Here is a 24118-nt window from a genome sequence, read left to right as displayed (position 1 = left end):
CCCCCCCGGTTTTTTTTTTTTTTTTTTTTTTTTTTTTTTTAACTTTTAAATTTTATTATTAAAAATTATTCTAAAATGTCAATTCATCATCCACGTAAGCAAGCAACTTGATGAAATTGATGGTAATCTGCTATTAGGTAAAATTGCATACATTTATTAGTTGTTTGGTTCACAAAATCTTAAATTACCCCAGGTAATAAGATTACCACTATGAAGGTAATGTGAGATTTTAAGAATGTAAGATTATTTGATGTGTTTGGTTAAAGTTGTAAAAATGTAATATTAACTTGTTTGGTTGAATGTTATATTTTATGTTATATGCAAAAGACCTTGTGGTCTAGTAACACTCGATTGCACCCCACATGAGAGGGGGTGGATTCAAGTAGAGCTGTCAATACGGGCTGGCGGGACAGGCCGTGGGCCGCGAGCCTAAGCGGGGCGGGCCAAAAAAAGGTCCCTCTTTGGCGGGCTTGAGTTTTGTTGGCCCGCCCCGCCCCGCCTAAGGCCCGGGCTAGGCGGGCCCCCGCTTTTTTTTTTTTTTGTAAATTGTTAATTTATTACTACTTTTTAAAAATTTTATCATTTGTGCATAAAAAAAATAATTAAAATAACTTATACATAACTCACATAAAACATAATTCATCAAACATTAAACATTATATAATTGATTATACATAAGTACATATCATATTAGTAACATAACAGTAATAATACATGACAAACAATAAACTATATAATAATAATAATAATAATAATAATAATAATAATAAAGATGGCGGGCAGCCCGCGGGCCTTGACGGTGCGGGCCAAAAAAGTCCGCTCTTTGGCGGGCTTCAATTTCCGAAACCCGCCCCCTACCTAAGTAGGGGCCGAGCCGACGGGCTAAGCCCGTTTTGACAGCTCTAGATTCAAGCATTAGTGGATGCTATATTGGCTCTTTGTGCTTGTGAAAGTAGTTATGAACAATTATTGCATTGTAAACCGTCAATAGTACTAACAAAATATTATATTGCATCAATTTTACCATAACTCAAAATTTAACAAGATGGAATTCAACAATTGTGGGCAATTCACATACCATCCAACATCAACAATGCGCAATGTACGGTCTCTCTATATGATGAACAAAAGAGGTATAAATAAGGGCAATTTTGAAATATTAAAAAGTAACAAATATATCTCATTTCTTACGTGGCACTAATCTTGTATTACGTTTTATTTTAAATTACCTAAATTAAACATGGTAATCTAACATATTACATATCTTAAATTACCAAGATAATCTCAGAAATTTAATTACACTTTTAAGTTATATTTACCAGCAAATTTAGACCTTATTCCTAAAATTTATAGAAGTTTATAAAATTGTGTGAACGGTTGAATACACCACCTAAATAGAATTTCTCTCTTTCTCAGTTCTCACGATCAAAACCACTCATCATTGACTCGCCTATCTGAGTATCTGCTCTAGCGGACGACTCAGTTCGCCATGGCTGACCAGCAGAGAACTCTCAAGGATGACCCCTTCCTGCTCAAATTTAGCCCCGAAGAGCTCCGAATCGCCTCCGAGTTCCTCTCCAATTGGCTCCCTTTTCTCTCCCGCGACCTCTGTCACTCCTGTACTCAGACTCTCTCCGATCGCGTCCGATCCATCCATCCCGGTACTCACTCTTTCTCCTTCCCCACTAGCTCCATACAGAATACGTGTATTGATGAATATATTCGAATACATGGTGTAAATTTTTGTGCACTTGTTACGTTTATGTGTAGACGCACTTTGTTGGAAGTTAGGGTTTCTGAAAGTCACTTTTTCTGATTAGTGAGCCTTTTGTTTGATTGTAGTAGCCATACGAGATGCAGAGCACGACGGCAGTACGTGCCTGAATGGGTGTAGCGGAGATCAAGCTAACTGGGACGCCCATTCTGTTGGAAGTTGGAAGGACGGCGCGGATTTGAATGATACAGCAGATACGAACTCGCTGGGGAGTTGGAAGGATGGTGCAGATGGGTCTCCAGAGCCTGTTGCCGAGGTCTCCATGGAATCAGGCCCAAGTGTTAATTTGAAAGATGCTCTACCACAAACTTCTGTTGAGGCATCAACAAGTGACACGTTTAGCACACCCGTGTCAGATAGCCGGAAAGTGAAAATGTCATGGGCAGATATGGCTCAGGAGGATGAGCTCGAGGCAGAGGAAGAGACCGAGTCAACTGGTTCAAGTAGGCAATTAGGCAATGGGGATGGCTTTGCTGGGGAGGGAACTGCTGAGAAGAATTTTAAGCCAAAGACTGAGCTTTCAAGGGAGCAAAGGGAGCACATCCGGTTTAGTAATGTTAAAAGGAAGAAGGATTTTATATGTTTGGAGAGGGTCAATGGGAAAATTGTGAATATACTTGATGGCTTGGAGCTACATACTGGTGTTTTCAGTGCCGCGGAACAAATTAGGATAGTGAATTATGTGGAAACACTTCAAGAGATGGGAAAGAAAGGACAACTAAAAGGTTTGTAAGTTTAGACTTCATTATTTCCCACATTAATCTTATTAGTTTTATTCTAATTCATTTCAATTGATTCTCAGAATATTTTTATTGAATAAGCATGTACTGGTTTACTAGCTGCCTATGTTTCGTTAGCTCTAGACTCAGATACAACTGTTTTTATTTCCTATTTTGATAATCAGCGGTCTGAAACTATAAATGGTGCTTGCTTATTTTTCCTTCTTTTCGAGTCATCAAGAAAACAATAAAGAATCCATGTTCCAGAATTCTAGATGGGAAATAGTCAAAGATGTAAGGAGATAATCAAAATTTTTGTTCTAGACTGTTGGAATGAGTGAATGAATCATGTTAAGTGTAAACTCCTTTCCTGCATTTTGCTTAAACCTTGATTTAGTTCATCTTCATCTTGTGGTTCTAGTGTTTGTGTCTTGTAAATGCTACTAAAATGTCCTCCTTACTTCATGGCTAACTGGCTGAGAGGCTTGTTCTTCTTATAAGCTGTAAAGTAAGCAGGCCATTTGAATTATTTTGTGTAGAATTCTTGAAATTGTGTCTTAAGCTGAAATAACACCGATTAGAGCTGTGAGGCTACCCCCAAAAAAAAAAAAAATCCACACGTTTTCAGTAAGACTGGGTAGTGGGTACTGTCAAGCAACTTGGAAGCATCTGGACTATGGCCTCAAATACAGTTGTGGACTTGTGGATCCAATTTATGAAGTAGATTAAGTCATATCACTTGTAATCTCTGAGACCAAAGATCCAAGTAAATTAACTGGCTTGGGTAATCAACTTGTGGAAGTGTGGAACTATATTTTTTTTGTTACTGACTCCTTGAATTATATAGCAGCTGGAACTTTTTTATATGATTAAGTGCTTTTGTTTATTGCTTGAGCAATTTAATTGGGAGTCTACAATTCCTCTTGATTGAGTGGTGAATTCATTAAAAATCATGCAAAGACTTTTTCTTTGTTATTTCTTGACAGGACTTATGTATTATATAATCAATTCGTATCAAATTACACCCTCTTTTTTAATTCTAGTACTTATAAATTATAATTGTGAGATTCTTTTCTATTTTTGAACTATGTGGTAGGAATTTTTACCTTTAGTGTCTTACATTACCTGCTAACCCCTGTTACACTGATAACAAACTACTGTCAATGTCTTTTATGTCTATTTCCTTTATGTTTTCCATATTCTCCAGTCTGTTTTTCCTGGTGAAACTAAGGGCCCGTTTACTAACTAGAAATTTTCTCCAGTTTTCCAATTGGAGAACTGGAGGATAGAAAACAGAAAACATGTTTACTAGCAACAATTTTTCAGTTTTCTAGAAAATTGAAAAACTTGTAAAAACTGTTTTCTGAATGGAAAACAGAATCATCTATCATCTATTTGGCTATATGTCACTCTAACCACATTCTCACCTTTATCTACTTACATATTTATTCATTATCATCTTCTTTTACTTATCACCATTTTCTATATTTTCTACTTACATTACTTATTTAAACATAACTTATTTGCTTACACATTATTCACATTATAAAAATTTTAAATTGAAACTATATACCAAGTTTTAGATTTTGATTGAATTCAATAGATTATTGGTTTGGATATTTTTAGTTATGTTATATCGTAATACAAGTTTGGTTTGGATATCGGATATTAAAATTTCATATATATTAGAATTCAAAGTAAATGTTATATATATTATATACATGTCATTCAAATGAATATATCCAAAAATACACTACTACAATTATAGGCTTTTACATCAGTTATTTTTTACTTTTTACATTAGTTATTAAAGTGACGTTAAAAGAACCAGCGTAAAATATAAAACTATAGACGTCGGTTCACTAACCGATGTCTAAAGTACCATAATTACGTCGGTTATGCACAAATCGACGTAAATTAATTTTCTTTTTTAAATAATAAATACCTTCGACGTTGGTTTTATGAAAGAACTGATGTCTATACAAGAGTGTAGGTGTCGCTTCTCTATTAAACCGACGTCTTATGCTTTCCTTTTTAAAAAATAAACAGCGTCAGTTCGTAATTCGAACAAACGTCGTTTAATATATTAAATTAAATTTAATAACAATAGGCGTCAGTTCTTTGAATGAATTGGCGTCTATTGTTAAAAAAATAATAATAAATATAAGGTCTAAAAATCACTCAAAATTAAACTTGTGATAATTTTATAACGTTAATCTAAAAAAATAAATTTGAAAAAATGAGTCTTAGTAAACAAGTTTTCTAATGGTCTTGTGGTGCATTCTTTGCATAGGCTTACTTATGTTCCTATTTTGTTTATCACAGGGCGTACTTATACTGCCCCCCAGAAGTGGATGAGGGGCAAAGGTCGTGTGACTATCCAATTTGGTTGTTGTTACAACTATGCAACTGTAAGTCTTTCTGCATCTGCAATCTTTTTCCCTTTGGAGGGCCCATAATAGCATGGTTAATGAAATTATCATACTTCTCCCTTTCCCCCCTCCCCTTAAGTTCTGTATTTTTCTTCTGGTATGGAGGGAGGATTAGGGAATGCTTTTGAGTTTGGACTAATAACAGAAGAAAGTTGAACATACATATGACCTAATGGTTGAAGTGCTTGATGACAGGATAAAAATGGCAATCCTCCAGGCATCATCAGAGATGATAGCGTTGATCCCATACCTCAGCTTTTTAAGGTTATGATTAAAAGGCTTGTTAAATGGCATGTTATGCCTCCAAACTGCGTTCCTGACAGCTGTATTGTGAATATTTATGATGAGGGAGATTGCATACCACCGCATATTGACAATCATGATTTTGTTCGTCCCTTTTGTACCGTGTCATTCATTAGTGAGTGCAATATAGTTTTTGGATCAAACTTGAGCGTGGTGGGTCCTGGTGAGTTTGCAGGTGCTATTGCAATTCCGTTGCCAGTGGGGTAAGTGCATTTAAAATTTGTGCTCTTTAGTCTTTTCCTTGATCTTTCAGGAATTTGAAGTTTGTGAGTAAATGTTCCTCCAGATCCGTTCTTGTCATAAATGGAAATTCTGCTGATGTGGCTAAACATTGTGTTCCTTCTGTTCCTACTAAAAGGTACAATTGGAGATCTCCTGTCATAATTTCAATCACATCACTTTTGCCATAATGTGCTAACACCTTATTACTTACAATTTTATGAAGGATCTCAATTACATTTAGGAGAATGGATGAATCTAAACGACCAGTTGGATTTGTTCCTGAGCCTGATTTACAGGGACTTGAGCCTCTATCCTATGAAGCAGACCGATCCAGGAAATCAAAAGATGTGTACTCAAGACGGTCTATGAGGAAACAGGCTGTTAGGCGAGAGGAGAACATGGACAAACTAAAAGGATCAGCAGAAAGGAGTTCAGAGCCCCGCTACTCAGGTCGAAATCGACAAAGGCCCGTCAATAGGGGAAGGACTGAAGGCTAAGAGTGGATTTGAAATTTTAAGTTGTACATCCTTATCTATAAACTTCTGCAATGGAGAGGCCTCTTGGTTGTTATTGATCTTATTTGGGCAACTTTTTGTGGTAAGGTTTTTGACTATGTTGGTGCCTTATTTTACATGGTAACTGTTGGAAATATTCTTAAACGTCGAAGAGGATCATGTTTTGTCGAGTGAGAGAGGAAGAAACATATAGCCTACTCGAGAATCTGTGGCTCAATTTATGTGTTTTATTTATCTTTCGGGTTGCAGCTTGTAGGGTCCTGCCCAGCTTCCTGAGATGAGGCTTCTTTGTTGAATAATGGGAAAGGAAAATTTGATTTATTTGATAGAGGGTTGTTATTGAGTTTGAGTGATGCTGTTCATTGTCTTATGTACCTTGTATATTCTTTTTACTAGCTGGACAATTATTTTTCAATATTTTTCCCCAATTGTTCTGTCATTTTTGGTGGATTTGTAGTTGGACAACAACCTTCTATAAAAAAAGATTGTGATGAGTTGTTATGAATATGATGTAGCTTGCTTAATTGCTTTACATAATGCTATTTTGATATAATAATGGATGGGTGTTAAGTGCTTAATTGCACTTATTTTTTATACCATATTTATGATTTTGCATGTACCATGTTTAGTTTGATAGAGTATAGTGCTTAATTCATTAATACTTAATTTTCAAGAATATCTAAGCAAATTAAAAATGGCATAATATATATGTACTTTGTGGTATTTTGGTAGTATTTTGAATATATTTCTTTCATACAAAGTCCAATTAAGGTGATTCAAGTGTAAAGTAAAGAAAGTGTAAAGTAAAGACAACTCCCTCTAGAACTTTTATATTTAGAGTTTTCACAAATTTGGGAACATCTAGGTCAAACTCTAAGCATGTAAAATATAATTAGTAATTAAAATTGCAACACAAACATTCTGAAAGTGCACAATATAATCATATGAATATACAAGTTAAATAATATAACAATTCAAAATGAAGTTGAGCAATATCAAGGGATTAAAGGAAATTAATATAAAGAAAAAGTATATATTAATGGGCATGCATGAACACTACCAATTTGTTTAATTTAAAGGAACATTTTTCTAATTACAATTATTAATGAACATTTTTCTAATTACAATTATTAATGAGCTGAGGACCTTATTAATTTCTCGATCTATATTTACATTTTAGATATATTAATTCATATATTAATTCTTTGATATGCGATGAGATCTTGTGGTGAATCAAAATTTAAAATTTTTAAAAATAACTAACCACACAAAAATAGCCACATCAAAAATAACTATAAATTATGCAATTTTTATAAAGGTGGAGATTTCACATTAAGGATAGAAGTGAGTAAACTCGCTATGTGTAGGGTGGTATCCAAAATTTTAGTTTTCCCCAAATACCCCAAACTAATTAAAGACTTATAAGTAATATATAACTCCACATCACCATTTATTAAAGAATATAATAAGTAATATATAACACCAACATCACCATTTATTCTAAGTTTTTAGGGCCCTATTTTAATATAATGTTAATTTTATAGCTAATTATCATACTAGATGCATGGATTATACGGAGTACTAATCATGAAGAATGAATAGATCATGACAAATATATGAACCTTAAGCATATGAAAAATAATGAGTACAGCTTTCATACTTTTTGAAATATAGTGATAGGACATAAAAATAACATATTATATTGTGATTCACATGAATTAATTAATCGTTTATATATATACACCTTTTTCAACAAAAATAATTTTTAATTTAAAATTATTGACACTAACCCTAAAACATTGGACCATCATACTTATTGGACGGACTCAACTAAAACATACATTTTTAATTTAACATTCTAACTTTTAATTTTAATAAACTAGCGCATTTACAGTAATAAATATAAACTTATACATCATTCAATCAATATAAATCTTCATTGCCCCCGGGGCTTATAGGCTATAGCATAGTTAACACACGCGTTTTTAATTCCCCAAATGTGTGTAAAATTTGTACATTTAAAACTATATTAAAAATACTATTAAACATAAAATGAAATGGAATTTACTCTCTCTTATTTTTCTTGTCCAAACTGATAACATACAAGTCGTCAAAATGCTTCTTCCACTTTGGATTAGAATTAAAGTCCGGCCTCCTCACACATACAAACAACAACTAACTTTATTAATTGCTTCACTTCCCTCTCATCACCATATATCCACCAATACAATATTTCATTGGCTTCCCTTTTTCTTTGTAAACAATGCTCCAATGAGAGGGATGAGAGGCCTCCTCTTCATCTTCTTCTTCGCCTGAGACGGGCTATTATTATTATTATTATTATTATTATTATTATTATTAATCTTCCCAGAATCGCCATCTTTAGTGAAAATCACCCTTGTGAGCGCGGGAGGGCTAGCGAACTTCACTGACCTCTTCCTCTCGAATAATTGATCTAAATCCTCTTCTTCGCCCTCGGGTTTAGGTGGCGCTTTCTCGATAAACTTGAGCTCTTCAATCTCAGGATCAGCTATCCGGTGTTGTCTTGCGGCCTTGAGCTGCTGGATTTCTCTCTTTGTTTGTTCCAGCTCTTGCTTGAGAGATTGAAGGCAATGCGCCATTAAGGTTCCTTCTTCTTTGGCTTTTTGTAGGTCTTGCTTTGTCTCTTCTAGCTCTGCTTTTACTGCTCCGAATTTTGTCACAGTCTGCTTTTCTCCTTCCCCACTTGCTTTTGTATGCACCTGCCAATAAACAATTTGTAACTCTGTTACATTGTAATATCTGTTAATATTGATAATTATTCTCACCGAAACTTGAACCTCAGCTCGGATCTCGAGTAACCCTAGCTAAGAATATGAATGCATACTACTCATCCATGCATGCAAGTTTATCTTTCTTTTTTTTTTTTTTTTTTTTTTTCCTTTTTGGCCCCAACAACTTAGTTGGTTCTTGACGAGGGTAGATTGTGGGTCATGACACAGGATTGGAGCCCTAACAACCACAGTGTAGGCCGTGAGAGTTACTCCCAATGCAGATGCAATGGGGCAAATTATTGTGTGGACCATGACCTACATAGTGTTGTGTGAACCATAACAAAAAGTACTTTTTTTAAAAAAATAAAAGTACATTTTTAATATACTAAATGTACATTATTAAAAATGTACATTTTGAATATACTAAAAGTACATTATTTTTATACTAAATGTACATTATTTGATAGTGTGGACCATGGTCCACCCAATAATGATTGATGCAGTGGGCTCCTTGTTGATACCAGACACTAATCTTCCCACCTAATTAATAGGGCATTGATTCAAGGTGAGGTCCTAAGGTGAAGAAATTTCATCTTTTGTGGATAAAATTTATTAATTTCTTGCATGGACTTAGTTAAGCATGCATCCCGGGATTCCCGGCCTAAGACTAAACTGTTAGCGAAACAGAGCTGTTAACTCTTTCTTTTTTTTTTTTTGAATTGATCGACCAGTACATTAAGCTTGCCTACATACATATATTATATATATACATGATGGAAAGTAAGAATAGAGTGAATGGGAGAAGAATTGGAAAAACCTGAGTGTTGATTTGCTTGGCATAAATTTCTGGGGCCAAAATCTTCTCCCCAAACATTAGGACAGCCTCCTTAACCGACCGGAAAGGCTGCCGGGTATCGATCTGAACGCGGCCGCGCACCACCACACCCTCCACCGCACCCTCCATCACAACAGATTTCTGTATAGTAGTGAGTATTAATGAAGTTGAGGACAAAGTTTTGTGGTGTGAGTTTGGTGCATTAATTTTGGGTATATATAAGGGGTGGGGGAGCAAAGTATAAAGCTAAGATAAGGGTTGTTTGTTTGTTAGTAATGGTTTGTGATAATTATTCCTAATTATTATAAGAACACAAGTTGGATCACCTAAGGGGGGTTGGGGGTATAAAGGAACGAAATGGAAAAGAAACAGAATGAAGAATGAAGAATCATTATCATATGATGCAATGGGGAAATTTAAATTTGTTAATTTCTTTGCGTCCACTTCAATTCACTGCTAGTCGTCTGTTAATGTATAGTAGTTTGTTTATTGATGGTGAAATGTGGTGGCCTGGCGGCTGCTTAAGTGGATGGTTAGTTGCACCATCTTAATTCAATCCATTTCATTTGGGTTGTAAATACTTGAAGCTACTCCCGATATGGACATTATGCTTCCTTTTCATCCTTATTCATATCCCTTGGAGATAGAGGCCAGGTTGACTACTTGAGCCCACACTCCCCTCCCAGTAGGGAGTAAACGAGCCGATCGGTTCGTGAGCTACTCGCGGGTTGTTCGATCAAAGTTATGCGCGAACTCGAGCCCAACTTGATCTCTAATGTCTTAGGCTCGTGACTCGTTGAGCCATATATATATATAATTATATGTATATGTATTAAACTCAAAACTCGAGTTCGACCCTAATTTCGAATTCGAGAATCGAGCTACTTGAGCCAAACTCAAGCTAGCTGCTTGAAAATTGGCAAGCTCGAACTCGAGTTCGGCTCGATTCATTTACACCCCTACCCCAGCTTCACACACGCACAATTTCAATTCATTACAGACCATCAATGAATAAAGGGTTACACTGAGACTGTTTCACGTATCTTTATCTGTGAGTGGAGTTGGATCGATCAATGAAAATGCAATACTTTATTAAAAAATGCAATAGTGATTTAGAATGATTTTTTTTTATTTATAAAAAACAAGTGTAATACTTATGAGAAAAATGTAATACTTTTAAATCAAAATGTATAAATATTATTACATTTTTCTTTTAAAAAGTATTACACTTTTCCATACATATGTACTATTACAAGGAAATAGTGGAACCATTTTGCTTGGTTTAGGCCCAAAATAAAGACTTGAAGTTTCAATTTTCAGTTCTCCTCTTCAGAAAAACGAATGTGTTTTCCTTTTGGTGTAGGCAACCCCTTCAAATGCAAACCACCGTGCACGGCGGCGCCGCCACTCTCCTCTTCCACTCCTTCAAGCTCGCCGTCGCTGTTGTACACAAATCGTGTGTGCTTACCTGCAAATTTAGGTTTAACACTCATCTTCCCCATTCCTTCACAAAGTTCATCAATCAATCCCTCCTCTTCTTCTTCTTCGTAATAATCATCGCATTCCTCTTCTTCTTCATCATCATCACCAATGCTTTTCTCATCCTCATCTTCATCCCCCACACTTGCGTTCACCTGAATTGACCAAATGGATGAGCGGTCTGATGATGAATCTGCCGCCTCTGACTTCTCAGAAAAATCCGATAGCAGGGACCTCGTAACCACCATGCCTTTATTAGATTCAACCTCTTCCTCTTTCTTCCCATCAATCATCTAAAAAAAAAGATTGATTAAATTCATCATGACCTCAAAATCAAGAATTTAACAAATATGTTGGCAAGAGGCCCGAAGGACTAAATCCAGCACCATGTTGTTGGCCGAAAAGTTGCACCATCACTGGTTCTAGGTTCAACAAATTATAGCTTTTGAGTAGTTGTAAACATGGTTACAGTAAGCGCTAGGCGCGTTAGTGGGGTAGAGGAGTGCTACAGGCGCCTATGAGGCTAATTAAAAAAAGAACAGTGCATAGATGTGTGTATATATATAATGAAAAAAATTAGTAATGTTGAGCCGATCGATTAACTCGATCGAAATAGATGAGTTAATTCAGTCGAGTTAAGCGTTAGGCAGCCGGTTGCCTAAGCGGCCCCTAAGAGGGAAATCACCATGGTCTAGGGACGGACGCCTAGACCAATTATTGCAACAATGATTATAAGCATTTGATCTTAATACAAGAGCTCGGTTTAAAATACCTGAGGGGTTATAGAAGGGTTTTGGTCAAAGGAGAATTTAGGGAGCTCAGCTTCTTCTTCAACTTTCTGCAACAAGGTTTTAACTTGGCCCCTCAGCAGAGCCTCCCCTGAGCCAGGAGTCTTGCTGTGCTTGCTTTGACTGTTCATCACCATTTTCTTAGACATGCTTGATAATGGAGTCTCCACACTCTCCGCTGTTAGCCCAACAATGGGCGATGAGTCATTGCTGATGTCCATCATTGCTGATCTTTCTTGCTGCACTTTCCCATTTCTCGCCCTCAATTCTGATCCTTTCTTCTCAGACTCTTCGCATTTCTCTAAACTCCAAAAACGAATACCACAAATATCAAATCAAGAATTTTGGAAATTGAAAACAGGTAGAAATTGAAATTAGATTGAAACGATGGCTCACTTGAATTGGGGATCGCGGAGGCGTTTGCAGCCAAGGTCTGTGATCTAGTCACTCTTCTGGTTGATGATGGGGCCTCCATTTGAATCCTCAGAGCGATTAACAATGGCGGAGATCACTCTTGATCGCCTTCGATGTTCAGAGAGAGCGAGATTTAAACAAAAATGGCAGTTAATGGAGAATTTAAAGGATTGGTAAAATAGGGATTGGAAGGGGCAAATTTGCAAAAATGAAATGACCGTTAGAATATTGAGGCGGCGTGGCTCCCAGCCTTTGGAATTTGAACTTGGTTTTAGATTGGTCCTTTTGAAGACGGGCTGGGCCTTTGAACCCAAACAATCAGCCCATTAGTCTTTTCTAGTCTAGTTCGGCTCACACTATGTTAGCTCAATAACTATAGCCCAATAGTTATACCATCAATCGTTATACCCTGCACCACGGTGCACATAGCAATGTGCACCACGTACGTAAAAAGACATCATTTTGGTGTTAGTGGACGCGAACGCGAATGACTCTAAAGAATTCATTACCTATAATACACATAATCATTATCTATAATACACAGAACGTTTGCCTAGAATACACAGAATGTTTGCCCAGAATACACAGAATATTGACACAAAATACATAGATGTTAGTGGACGCGAATGACTCCAGGGAATTCATTATCTATAATACACATAATCATTATATAGAATACACAGAACGTTTGTCTAGAATACACAGAATGTTTGCCCAGAATACACAGAATATTGACACAAAATAGACATAACTCATCCTCCTAACATTCGAATGCACAAACACATCACAACCGGTGTTAATAACATGAATACATAGAATATTGACACAAAATACACAGAATTCATCCTCCTAAACATTCGAATGCACAAACACATCACAATATGTGTTACTAACATGAATACACATAACGGTTACCTATAATACACAGAACGGTTGCCTATAATACACAGAATGATTGCCTGGAATACATAGAATATTAACATAAATACATATACCAAGCGAAACGGGAAACGTGATTTCCAAAAAAACAGACAATTAATTTACAATGCTCAAAACGACGTCGTTTAGGTACGTGGTGCACATTGCTATGTGCACCGTGGTGCATGGTATAATTTACCTTATACCATGTTTAGCATATAAATTGTGTATTTTGAACTCTAGTCTTGGCGGGTCCACAAAATAATTTGCCCACTAACGGAGTCAATAGGGCATCATGGATGATTGCTAACAAGTCTTTCGGGAAGATTGCTTGGAAATCCCGACTCCTAGTAAAGTCGCACATTTATGTGAACCATAAATAAAGAGTACATTTTTAATATATTATAAGTACATTATTTGTATATGTAAATTACATTACTTGAAAGTACATTGACGGTAAGTATTGTTACCGGTGTGTATTTTGTATTATCAATTCAATATAATGAGCAGTACAATAGTATTATGTGTATTAGTTTTTACGTGTCCTCCTCCTACAACGTGACCCTTCTTTTATACTCCTAAGTGCAACAACTCTTCGTAATTGTAACGGATGCTTAACTCCTCCTCTTCAATGTGTACTAAGTGTGGATTATAATACTAAGGAGCCGTTGGAGTAACTCCTCATCTTTAATGTGTCGTCAGCTTTTTGACTTCATCATGCGCTCGTTTGTCTGCCTTCGGGTCCTGCTTGTGGTTCCGGGTCGGGTACTTACCCAATTACCCTGTCATACATAATTTTTTTTATATTATCAAATAATGTACATTCAATACACAAATAATGTATTTTTAATATATTAAAAATGTATATTACATTCATGTTCTACAGAGCTATGTGAACCATGATCACACAATAATTTGCCAAGTCGACAACCTAAGATTTTAAAGCTTGATAAAAGAATAAAATCAATTAATCCGAAGAGATTAAGTGTAATAGCCCAATAAAATTAGTCCAAAATCAAACGGATTGTCTCGGTCGGCATTCCTACATGCCGCCCCCATTTGAGAGACCTATAATTTTTAAAACCAACCAACTTGGCAGAACGAGAATGGTAAAAGTCTCTCGTTTTCCTCTTCTTCCCCGATTTATTTTTGTCGACGTTCTTTGAAATTAAAATCTTCTCCTATCCGTTCTTGTTATTGTTGGGATGAAGAATCAAAATTTTTATTGATTTTAAAATACAATTGAATTGACATCCTAAACGAAGTAGACAAAAACTACAAAACTACAAAAGTTTTGGGGAAAAGATGCACGTGGCTAGAAAAATGCCAACCAAAGAACTAAAAGAAGAAAATGGCAAGGGCCGGTGGGGTTTTGGTTTAGAGGGCTCCAAAGTACAATTATTATTAAGCATTATTATGCATGTCACGTGGTGTCAAGATCAATCGAGGATGCACATCAAACCACATGTTTTAGACAAAATCTTTACAAATATCATCTTTTTGCTCACATTCTTGCCAATTTTCACCACACATACTACAACCAAATTATGAAATTGCAATATCCGACATTTACCAATTTTCATCATCGACTTTCAATTTGATCATAAGTAGTCTATTGACTATTGATTGTGTTTCAAATTTGGTCATCTAGTTAAATATCCATTTAATAAACATTAAACTTTTTTTTTTTTACAATAACATTAAACTTTTGTTAATAATGTAAAAATTGGTTTGTTGTTGAGATGTGCAAATTGAATTCATAAATTTAATACATTGAGTTCATTATTAGTGGAATATGAATAACCAAAATTTTACATTATTATCCTTAAATTTAAAGCAAAACCTTGTGTCAGACCGTCTCATGAATCCTTATTCGTGAGATGATCGGGTTGTAAATAACTGGGTGTGTAAGTATCATAATTTCACTTATAAATATTACAATATTTATTTATCATTATTAACAATTAATCGTACCCTAAAATAGTATAACAATTTTACATATAAATATTATAATATGTATTATAAGTAACAATTTATTTATTTTAAATTGGTATTCAATTTCTGTAATAAGTATTATGATTTATATCATAACTCATAAGTAACAAACAATTATCTTATATTCGACCGTCTCATGAAATATTATCCAAGTGTGACTCTAAATTTAATGTTTACTAAATTGATACTTCGTATTTAACTAGAGGACCAAATTTGAAACAAAATCAATAGTCATGGACCATTTATGGTTCAATCGTAAATTAGTGATAAAAATTAATAAATATTATGGAATAATAGTCAATGAATTATTCATGGAATTAACTCTAAAATACCCTAACAAAACTTTCGGTTGGACACAAAATAATAATAATAATAATAATAATAATAATAATAATAATAAAAATAAATTACGTACACTATAAAGGTGAAGACCACATGCATTTTTGGGCACTATCAAACCTAATTTTACTATATTTTTAAGTGTTTGTACATGTACTTTTTTTTAGAGAACTTGAACTATGAACAATTTCATAGAATTTAATAGTGTAGAGAAATTTTGGTTTATGAGTTCAATAATGAAGGTGTTCCTCCCCTTTCATCATGGTGTCTTTTTAGAGTGAAAAATGTGTAATGTATTCATGGTGGGAGTAATATAATTAGCTATCATGGTGAATAATGGACCTTGGTTGGCTAATAACCGTTATTAAGATTTATGTCTCTATTTAATTTATAACAATTAGCAATAATTTTCCTTTGATCTAACGACTACGGAGTATTAGGCAATAATTATTTTTTTAAGGGCTAGCTTTAACATGATTAACCTTGTGAATTAGACTGATAATATTTGGTTCAAATCATGTATGTAAACTAAAATTTGATTCTTACTTAACATACATGAATCATTTCTTGATCTTAAATGTAATTATCAATATACTTACTAACTATTTCAAGTTGTAGGACATTATTTTTTAAATTGGAAATATGCGACTCACACATGAATTAAGAGTAACCTCATGAGTGCAATATTTTTTGCGATTTTTTCAGTGTCAAATAGTAAAAATGAGGAAGAGAGAAGAAGAAAAAAGAGTGAAAATTTAAAAAAAAAAAAATTCTAACATAAAAGGTATATTTATGTGCCCAACTGACACGGCAGTATGTCACACGCGATAGCTTTTGCCATTCAATGAGATGCACAAAATTATTACTTTTGCAGGAGAAAGTTTGACAAAAAAAAAAAAAAAACTTTACTCCATCAGTCTAAAAATTAACCTCTAATTTTTTCTTTTGAAAAAATCTACTAAAAAACCCTCTTAAAGTTCCAAAATCAGACCAAGTCAATATATACAAGTACCAAACAAAGACCAAGATAGTTGACTGCGATTTATGAAGGTAGGTCCCACTGCTCCCAATTTTTATTTATTATTATTTTTTTTAAAGATAGCTCCCAAATTTTTAAATAGTTTATTTGAAGTGTGAAACAAAATTGTGTAGTTGTTCCGAAAGCGATGGTGACACTAGGGATTTCCCGTCAGTGTGAACAATTGAATTGAATATGCCCGTTTTATTTATTTATTTTTTTTCAATAATGATGGGACTTTGTTCATATGGTTGTACACTTTTTTGAATCTTTTTTTTTTAATAAAATTATTTTGATAACAAAGTAGATTAAAGCACACTTTGTGCATGTGTAATATATTCCAAGAATTTTTATTTCATGCGATTATTTCATCATAAAAAGTAACTATGACCTATGGCAGTGAAAGTTTGACAAATTTTTACATATATTTATTTCACTTCAAAAAAAAATAATAATATAAAATTTATACATAATAACCTTAAGACTTTGTGTGGCCTATGCTCCAAATTGACTGTGGTCAATAAAATTTTATTTAGATTTATATCGCATTTCTAAATATAATTTTCTTTTTTTTTTGTTTATTAATTGATTTTTCATATTCATGTTTTATATTATAAAAGGAAACTTACAATAAGAAGAAGTCATTATTTATGTACAAAATATTTAATTGAAAAGTGGTTGAAATGTTCTTTTTATAAGTGGTTTTTAATTTTTTTAATTTTGATTTTAAGAGGAATTTTCATTGGAAAATGAAAAAAATAATATATTCGATTTGGAAGGTACAATAATCAACGAACATAGAAACAATAATGATTCATTAAAATAATAGAAAACAATAACAACTTAACTAAAGAATTTTGAAAATTAATAAAACATTATTATAACATATATTTAAAAGCTATACATAATGTATTAGTATATTTATAATAATTTTTTGGGTTAATTTATGTTTCAAGTTGGATATTAATAAAATTTCAACACCGATATCTGAACTAAATATATATTCTAATTTACCATAATATAAAATATTTGAATTGCTACATATACGGGTTACTCAAAATTTAAAATTCAATTTTATTTTTACGTGATAATTCGGATAATATAAATAATGTCTACCTCTGTTTACTTGAGAGAAAGATGAGTTTATAACTCTTTAACATGTTGTAGCATTTACGAAAGGAGTTATTTTCATGTATACAAATTTGCATACTTTAATACAAGTTAACAATTATTTATATTCGTAATTATTAGTGATAAAATCTATTGACATGGTGTCTGGTGGGCAAAAAAAAAAAAAAGTAAAATAATGGATAAACTTTGATAGCTTGTAGTTTGTTCAGTGGGCAATAGTTTAGTTTCTTTCTTAGCTTCTATTGCCAATTTTTAAAGTATTAATGCAATAATGGTATCCATGTTTTATGGTAAATTATATTTTAGCTCCTAATTATAACTTGTTAGTGAAATCAGACATCCAATAATCCAAATGTTGCAAAAAAAATAAATATAGTAACTTCATTGGGATCAATCATTCCTAATGAATGAAAAGCTACATAATGAGGGAAAAGTTGGGAGGTAAAAACAGCATTTTTCATTAATTATTCCTCCATTAACCGTTTTTATCATTTTCAAATCTAGTTAAATAACTTGTGATTTGATGGCATCACTGCACTATTCCAAGTAGCATGTCACTCTATTCGTTCTTAAGACATTGTTTTACAAATAAAAGAGGATATATTTTATATATTGATTAATTAATATGTTTACAAATAAAAGAAGTATTATATTACATATTCCAAAAAAATAAATTACAAATAATTATTACTAAAGGATTGGATTCAAAAGTTTCCACCGCTTTTGCCTTAAAGACTACTTGGTGTAAGAGGTACAAATCTGACCTCTCTTTGAACCTACTCTGTGTCTACTAAGAGCATCCTCAATAGTCAAGACTTTTTGTTGGTTTTTAGAAAATCAAGTAGGGGAGAGAAAAAAAAAAGGTTCTGACAATTTTTTAAAAAAATTTCAGAGTGGCCGTAAGTTGGTGGTCACTCGCGTGGGAAACACGTGTCCGTTATGGCGCGCAACGCTCTCTCTTACCTTTATTTTTTCCTCCTGTAAAAATCAAGGTATTTTGCAAGAAAAGAAAAAAAAAATTAATGCTCACATTAGTTACAAATTATATAACCAAATTTTAGTTATGTAAAAATTAACATAAAACCTATATCGGGGATGCTTTAATAAAATAAAGTTGTCAACTTATTTTGAATTAATCATGAGTTTACAATAATAATTATGTACAAAAATAATATTGAAAAGAAAGAAATTGGAGGTTTTTCAGGCAAACCCCTGCAGGGGATCACCCTCCCTCGGGACCGGGCTTCTGCTGTCTCCTCCAAAGTCTATTTTGACCAGCAATTTCTTCTCTTCTTCCTCCTTGGCTGCTCCACCATACTTTCCTCCTAAATTCTCACTTTCTGTATAAACCGACGCGGAGTTGATTCTCCATTCGCCCCTATATTTCTGTGTATAATGATCATCATTTCCCATATTTTCTTTAATCATCTTATGCTCCTGAACCTTCTGATCGGTCAAAGAATCTGAGCAAAAGTTTGGGTTTTATCCATATTTGGAGAAATGGGTATTTGCCTTTCGAGCTCAAAAGTAATTAGTGGCTCCAACAGCAACAGCAATCCCACCGCGAAGCCGCGGTCTGAGACCACTGCCACATCAGCACAGGATGAGAGATCACGGTGTAATCGAAGGAAGGCCAAAGAGCCATGCGAGAAATATAGGAATTTAAATGTTAAGCCCAGTCACAGGAGTCAAACTGTGGTTATCCCTTGTGGGAAAAGAACGGATTTTGGGTATGATAAGGATTTTGATAAGCGGTATAGCATTGGGAAGTTGTTGGGACATGGTCAATTTGGATATACCTATGTTGCTACTGATAAGTCTGTTGGAGATCGCGTTGCTGTTAAAAGAATCGAGAAGAAGAAGGTCCTAATTATTTCCTTTTTTTTTCTCTGTTTTAAATTTGGATATAGCTTATCCTATTTGATTAGCTACTTTGTCTAAAGTGGAAATCAGTTTGAATTTCATTTCAGATTATGTTCCCAATTTCTCAATCATTTTTGTGTGCCTCTCTGCTGTAAATGTGGAGGACTTCTTATGATTCAGTAACTAAAGGACTAAGCCGATAGTTGTACTGCACACATATGTTTATATATTACTCCGTATATACTTAACACGCCCCTCATCTGTGTGGGCCGATTACTTTTTTATGGGTTCCAAGTCTCTTTTTTTCGGGTGGTGCACATATTCAAGACCTTGGGTTAGCTTGATACCAAATTGAAGGACATGCTCTGTTGCTTAACTAAAAGCCCTAAGCTGATAGTTGAGCTTCACATTTATGATTTATAGATAGCCACTGATATGTTTCAGGTTGACTGCTTTACTGGGGTCCTCCCAAGTCTTAGTTCTGAATTCTGATGTTCTGCCCTATGAACTTTCACTGGTTCCTTTAAGCCAATTCTTTTATTCATACCTATGAAGATCTCATGAAATAAATGTGCGACTGTCATGCAACTCGTGATTGTAAATTCATAGTCCAAACCTGAAATGTTTTGAGTAAAATGTGTGATCAGTTACATTGCAGTTGAAGTGTGTATTTCTCACTATTTTGGTAGCAATTATAATAACAATTTCGGATTTGTGAACAGATGCTTCTTCCCATGGCAGTTGAGGATGTCAAGCGAGAAGTCAAAATATTGAAGGCCTTAACTGGTCATGAGAACGTGGTTCAATTTCATAATGCATTTGAGGATGAGGATTATGTATATATTGTAATGGAGTAAGTTTATGTGCATGGGCCTCCATTTGTATGGAACCCCAGTTAATTCACTATTTATAATCATGTAACTGCTGTTGCAAGTATGTCTCTTATTCTGAAGTCTTTTTCTTAATTTTTTTTAAAGGTTATGTGAAGGTGGAGAACTTCTGGACCGTATTTTAGCAAAGTAAGTCTCCTCAACTTTTGGTATGGAATGTATTCATAGCCCATAGGTTGCAATATCTGCTCTGTCATATGATTTCCTAAATAAGAAGGATAAATATATAGGACTTATAAATAGTTTCCTTTAAGCAGAAAAGACAGCCGTTATACTGAAAAAGATGCAGCTATAGTTGTACGGCAGATGCTAAAAGTTGCAGCAGAATGTCATTTACATGGCCTGGTGCATCGTGATATGAAACCAGAGGTATGAACATTAGTATTTGATCCTTTAAGTGTGCTGCTGTATATGCTGCTTTCCTGTCAACTTTTTATTTTGTAGAATTTTCTTTTCAAATCACCAAAAGAGGATTCTCCACTTAAGGCCACGGATTTTGGTCTTTCAGATTTCATAAGACCAGGTGATTAGACATTGGAATGTACTTTATTTGACATTTTAACTCTAATATTTTATTACTCTAAGATATCTTCAAGTTATGAACTTCTCATGAAAGAATAAAAATGCAGGGAAGAAATTTCATGATATTGTTGGTAGTGCATATTATGTTGCCCCAGAGGTACTGAAACGTAGATCAGGTCCTCAATCCGATGTATGGAGCATTGGTGTTATAACCTATATTTTGCTCTGTGGCCGGCGGCCCTTCTGGGATAAAACCGAAGATGGGATATTCAAGGAGGTAGGTTGCTGACACTTTTTCCCTGTGACTTCTATGAATTCTTTAAAGCTTTGAATTATATTCTTCAACTAGCTCCATTTTGGCGTGACTGATGCAATTCTGCTTTATATTTCCACTGTTCCTTAATGTGCCCAAAATGCACATAGTGGATTAGTATTATCAATAAGCTTGGACTAATATATTCTCTACATGCTATCTATTGAAACCTAATTTAATCCATGCCTTATGAACTTTAGTATTCGAATTCATTTATATATACATATTTATGTGTGTGCATGGTGTCTGTAGGTGCTACGAAACAAACCTGATTTCCGTCGCAAGCCATGGCCAAGCATAAGCAACAGTGCTAAAGATTTTGTTAAAAAATTATTGGTGAAGGACCCTCGTGCTAGACTTACTGCTGCCCAGGCCCTGTGTAAGTCCTATTATTCTGCATTTGGAGTTACTATTTTTAAGAGAATTGCAGTGGCAAATGGTTCATGGAGGTTTATGAAGGTCTTTCTACAAGATTTATATTATCAAATTGTAAAGTCAATAGTACTAAAAAAAAATAAAAATTTGTAAACTGGACAATTCCGTAGTTGAATTTAATGATTGTTTGGTTTAGCTCCTTAATGTGCTTGAGAAGCATATGGTGGATTAGTACCGCTTTTGAAATAGTTCTTTTTTTTTTTTTTTTTTTTTTTTTTGATGCCTGTTTCTGGATTGTTTCACCTATCTAGTCCAAAATTTGCAGCACATCCGTGGGTCCGAGAAGGTGGTAATGCATCCGACATTCCTCTAGACATCTCTGTTCTGTCCAATATGCGGCAATTTGTTAAATACAGCCGCCTAAAGCAGTTTGCATTACAGGTAATTTCATATATTCATTTAGTTCAAATTAATCCATTCTCTCCACCATAGTTTTCCTTTTTTAAAACGTTGGTTCATTATCTTGCAGGCATTAGCAACCACACTAGACGATGAGGAGTTGGCTGATCTAAAAGATCAATTTGCTGCCATTGATGTGGATAAAAATGGTGTCATTAGTCTTGAAGAAATGAGACAGGTAAGTCTCTTCCATACAGTGCAAGGCTAAAATGGCTGTGCTTGATGCTCATATATATATGTATAGATGTGTGTGTGTGTGTGTGTATAGTACAAACACATTCTTTTTCTTTTTTTTTTTTTTTTTTTTTTTTTTTTTTTAATAGTTTGGGAGATCATATATAGAGTTATGATGCAGGCTCTTGCTAAGGATCTTCCATGGAGAATGAAAGACTCACGCGTAATTGAGATTCTTCAAGCGGTATGTTCATTCGAGTTTTAAGCATCCTTTATTTTGGCCCACACCTACCTGTTCATCAATCCCCTTGTGTATGTCATATATTGCATGTTTAGAGGGGGGAAAAAACGGAGAAGATGGTGACAAGATTTAGAGTGATAATGGAGGAAATGCTTGGGTTTGAAGCATCTATTGCATCATATGTCCCCGAGATTTCCTTTGCAACTTTCATGAATATCATGCCAACTAAAGAAGCTTCATTTTGAACAGCGTTAATCTGTTGTGCTTATTCGATTTAACTTCCCACGGTTCCTGATTGGTAATAGGCATTTGCTTTGCAGATTGATGTCAATACTGATGGTCTCATAGATTTCACCGAGTTTGTTGCTGCCACTTTACATGTTCATCAGATGGAGGAACACAACTCAGAAAAATGGCTGCAAAGATCACAAGCTGCTTTTCAGAAATTTGATGTTGACAGAGATGGATTTATTACTCCCGAAGAACTTAAAATGGTCAGCATTTTATTCTTGACTGGTTAATAAGTGCATATGCTTGCTCCTCTACTTTGCAAGATTTAGAGCATACCATCCCCCACCCCAAGGCAAAAAGGGGAAAAAAAAAGGGAAATTTACATTCATTTCCATATATTTTGTTTATATATTTCACGTGTCAATCTCGATTAAAAAAAAAAAGAAAAGAAAAGATGCTTACTTGGCACACTTTTAGAAGCTTTAAGATCAGATGCACTTTCGCTTTGAGTTCAAAACAGGCAATATTAATGTAGCTGAACAATCCATGATACACATTTGGATGTCTGTTTAATTACAATAATGTCTTGCAGCATACGGGCTTAAAAGGTTCCATAGACCCACTTCTCGAGGAAGCAGACATTGACAAAGATGGGAAAATAAGCTTATCAGAATTCCGCAGGCTTTTAAGAACTGCAAGTATGAGTTCACAGACCATTACTAGCCCCTCCGTGAAGGGAGGGGGTTCAAGAGGATTTTCGAAATGAAGAGTTTTTATGGAGATATGCGTTAGAGCAGCAAAGTGTTCCTTTCTCCTAGATTTCTGCCCCGGGGTCATCGTATACAGTTGCTTTTTCCGCTCATCTGCAAGTAGCCGAGGGATGCATTGCCCGTCTTTGCTTCGATCTTCCCTCCACAAAAGCATTCGACATGGAGTTGCCACCTGCCTACAAAGGGATGAATGGCATTCCTAATTTGGTCATTGTGGATTTGTGGTATAGCTATTTAGTGTTGTGAGTCTCCTTTGCAAAGTGAAATATGCAATTGTGCAATGTAATGTGTGTGGAAAAAATGCTTAGTGTTGACTTATCAAGTGTTTGGTTCAATAAAATGTAAGGATTACAAAAATATTAAAAATTTGGCCCATGCAGGTCTCGAACCTGCGACCTTCGCGTTATTAGCACGACGCTCTAACCAACTGAGCTAATAGGCCAGTTATTATGTTTTTGTAAAAAGACATATTTGGACCAAAACTTATTCAGAGTGAACTAGAGAAATTACTAACTGACAAAATAATAATCTTAAAACATGCAAAATCCATTTTCTTCCCAATCATAAAATATAATTATTTATAAGCTCCAATGTGTGACATGTAGTTATTATTTGGTAAGGGTATGAGTCGGAGAATCAAATGTG

General features: G+C 34.5%; 4 protein-coding genes and 1 non-coding gene across 7 annotated transcripts; 2 read left to right on the top strand and 3 right to left on the bottom strand.

Annotated features, from left to right (window-relative positions):
- The first annotated feature begins 1386 nt into the window (after positions 1-1386).
- LOC116020082 (RNA demethylase ALKBH9B-like) lies at positions 1387-6472 on the top strand. Of its 2 annotated transcripts, none has more exons than XM_031260550.1 (6): positions 1387-1661; positions 1846-2499; positions 4819-4904; positions 5121-5431; positions 5515-5586; positions 5674-6472. In XM_031260550.1, exons 1-6 carry the CDS (start codon positions 1490-1492, stop codon positions 5945-5947), a joined length of 1569 nt encoding a protein of 522 aa, XP_031116410.1. In that variant the 5' UTR covers positions 1387-1489; the 3' UTR covers positions 5948-6472. The 2 variants fall into 2 exon arrangements, with proteins under 2 accessions (XP_031116410.1, XP_031116409.1); XM_031260549.1 differs by having other exon boundaries at positions 1388-1661; positions 1843-2499.
- Positions 6473-7932: 1460 nt separating this feature from the next.
- Positions 7933-9778, bottom strand: LOC116021059 (WEB family protein At2g17940-like). Its single transcript, XM_031261663.1, has 2 exons — positions 9536-9778; positions 7933-8706 (listed from the first exon to the last, which is right to left on the bottom strand). Exons 1-2 carry the CDS (start codon positions 9680-9682, stop codon positions 8200-8202), a joined length of 654 nt encoding a protein of 217 aa, XP_031117523.1. The 5' UTR covers positions 9683-9778; the 3' UTR covers positions 7933-8199.
- A 906-nt stretch (positions 9779-10684) lies between these two features.
- Positions 10685-12350, bottom strand: LOC116021302. Of its 2 annotated transcripts, none has more exons than XM_031261927.1 (3): positions 12217-12350; positions 11805-12121; positions 10685-11325 (listed from the first exon to the last, which is right to left on the bottom strand). In XM_031261927.1, exons 1-3 carry the CDS (start codon positions 12293-12295, stop codon positions 10870-10872), a joined length of 852 nt encoding a protein of 283 aa, XP_031117787.1. In that variant the 5' UTR covers positions 12296-12350; the 3' UTR covers positions 10685-10869. The 2 variants fall into 2 exon arrangements, with proteins under 2 accessions (XP_031117787.1, XP_031117788.1); XM_031261928.1 differs by having other exon boundaries at positions 10686-11325; positions 11805-12126; positions 12217-12293.
- A 6482-nt stretch (positions 12351-18832) lies between these two features.
- LOC116019937 (calcium-dependent protein kinase 28-like) lies at positions 18833-23896 on the top strand. Its single transcript, XM_031260334.1, has 12 exons — positions 18833-19498; positions 20221-20351; positions 20476-20517; positions 20646-20757; positions 20833-20911; positions 21018-21187; positions 21476-21602; positions 21924-22039; positions 22128-22235; positions 22413-22475; positions 22793-22966; positions 23296-23896. Exons 1-12 carry the CDS (start codon positions 19136-19138, stop codon positions 23467-23469), a joined length of 1659 nt encoding a protein of 552 aa, XP_031116194.1. The 5' UTR covers positions 18833-19135; the 3' UTR covers positions 23470-23896.
- TRNAI-AAU lies at positions 23842-23915 on the bottom strand. The gene has a single exon. It is a non-coding gene; the product is annotated as a tRNA-Ile (tRNA).
- Between the last annotated feature and the right edge of the window lie 203 nt (positions 23916-24118).

The sequence above is a fragment of the Ipomoea triloba genome, chromosome 5 (genome assembly GCF_003576645.1).
Source record: "Ipomoea triloba cultivar NCNSP0323 chromosome 5, ASM357664v1".
NCBI lineage: Eukaryota > Viridiplantae > Streptophyta > Magnoliopsida > Solanales > Convolvulaceae > Ipomoea > Ipomoea triloba.
This window is presented reverse-complemented; position numbering and strand designations above follow the sequence as displayed.

Coding starts and splice junctions, on each gene's coding strand:
- LOC116020082 (XM_031260549.1), top strand. CDS start 1,490: ATGGCTGACCAGCAGAGAACTCTCAAGGATGACCCCTTCCTGCTCAAA. Junction 1,662..1,842: donor CGTCCGATCCATCCATCCCG/GTACTCACTCTT, acceptor GTTTGATTGTAG/TAGCCATACGAGATGCAGAG. Junction 5,432..5,514: donor GCAATTCCGTTGCCAGTGGG/GTAAGTGCATTT, acceptor ATGTTCCTCCAG/ATCCGTTCTTGTCATAAATG.
- LOC116021059 (XM_031261663.1), bottom strand. CDS start 9,682: ATGGAGGGTGCGGTGGAGGGTGTGGTGGTGCGCGGCCGCGTTCAGATC. Junction 8,707..9,535: donor CCAAGCAAATCAACACTCAG/GTTTTTCCAATT, acceptor GTTTATTGGCAG/GTGCATACAAAAGCAAGTGG.
- LOC116021302 (XM_031261927.1), bottom strand. CDS start 12,295: ATGGAGGCCCCATCATCAACCAGAAGAGTGACTAGATCACAGACCTTG. Junction 12,122..12,216: donor CTCCGCGATCCCCAATTCAA/GTGAGCCATCGT, acceptor TTTGGAGTTTAG/AGAAATGCGAAGAGTCTGAG. Junction 11,326..11,804: donor ACCCTTCTATAACCCCTCAG/GTATTTTAAACC, acceptor CTTTTTTTTTAG/ATGATTGATGGGAAGAAAGA.
- LOC116019937 (XM_031260334.1), top strand. CDS start 19,136: ATGGGTATTTGCCTTTCGAGCTCAAAAGTAATTAGTGGCTCCAACAGC. Junction 19,499..20,220: donor AAAGAATCGAGAAGAAGAAG/GTCCTAATTATT, acceptor ATTTGTGAACAG/ATGCTTCTTCCCATGGCAGT. Junction 22,236..22,412: donor GTCTTGAAGAAATGAGACAG/GTAAGTCTCTTC, acceptor GTTATGATGCAG/GCTCTTGCTAAGGATCTTCC.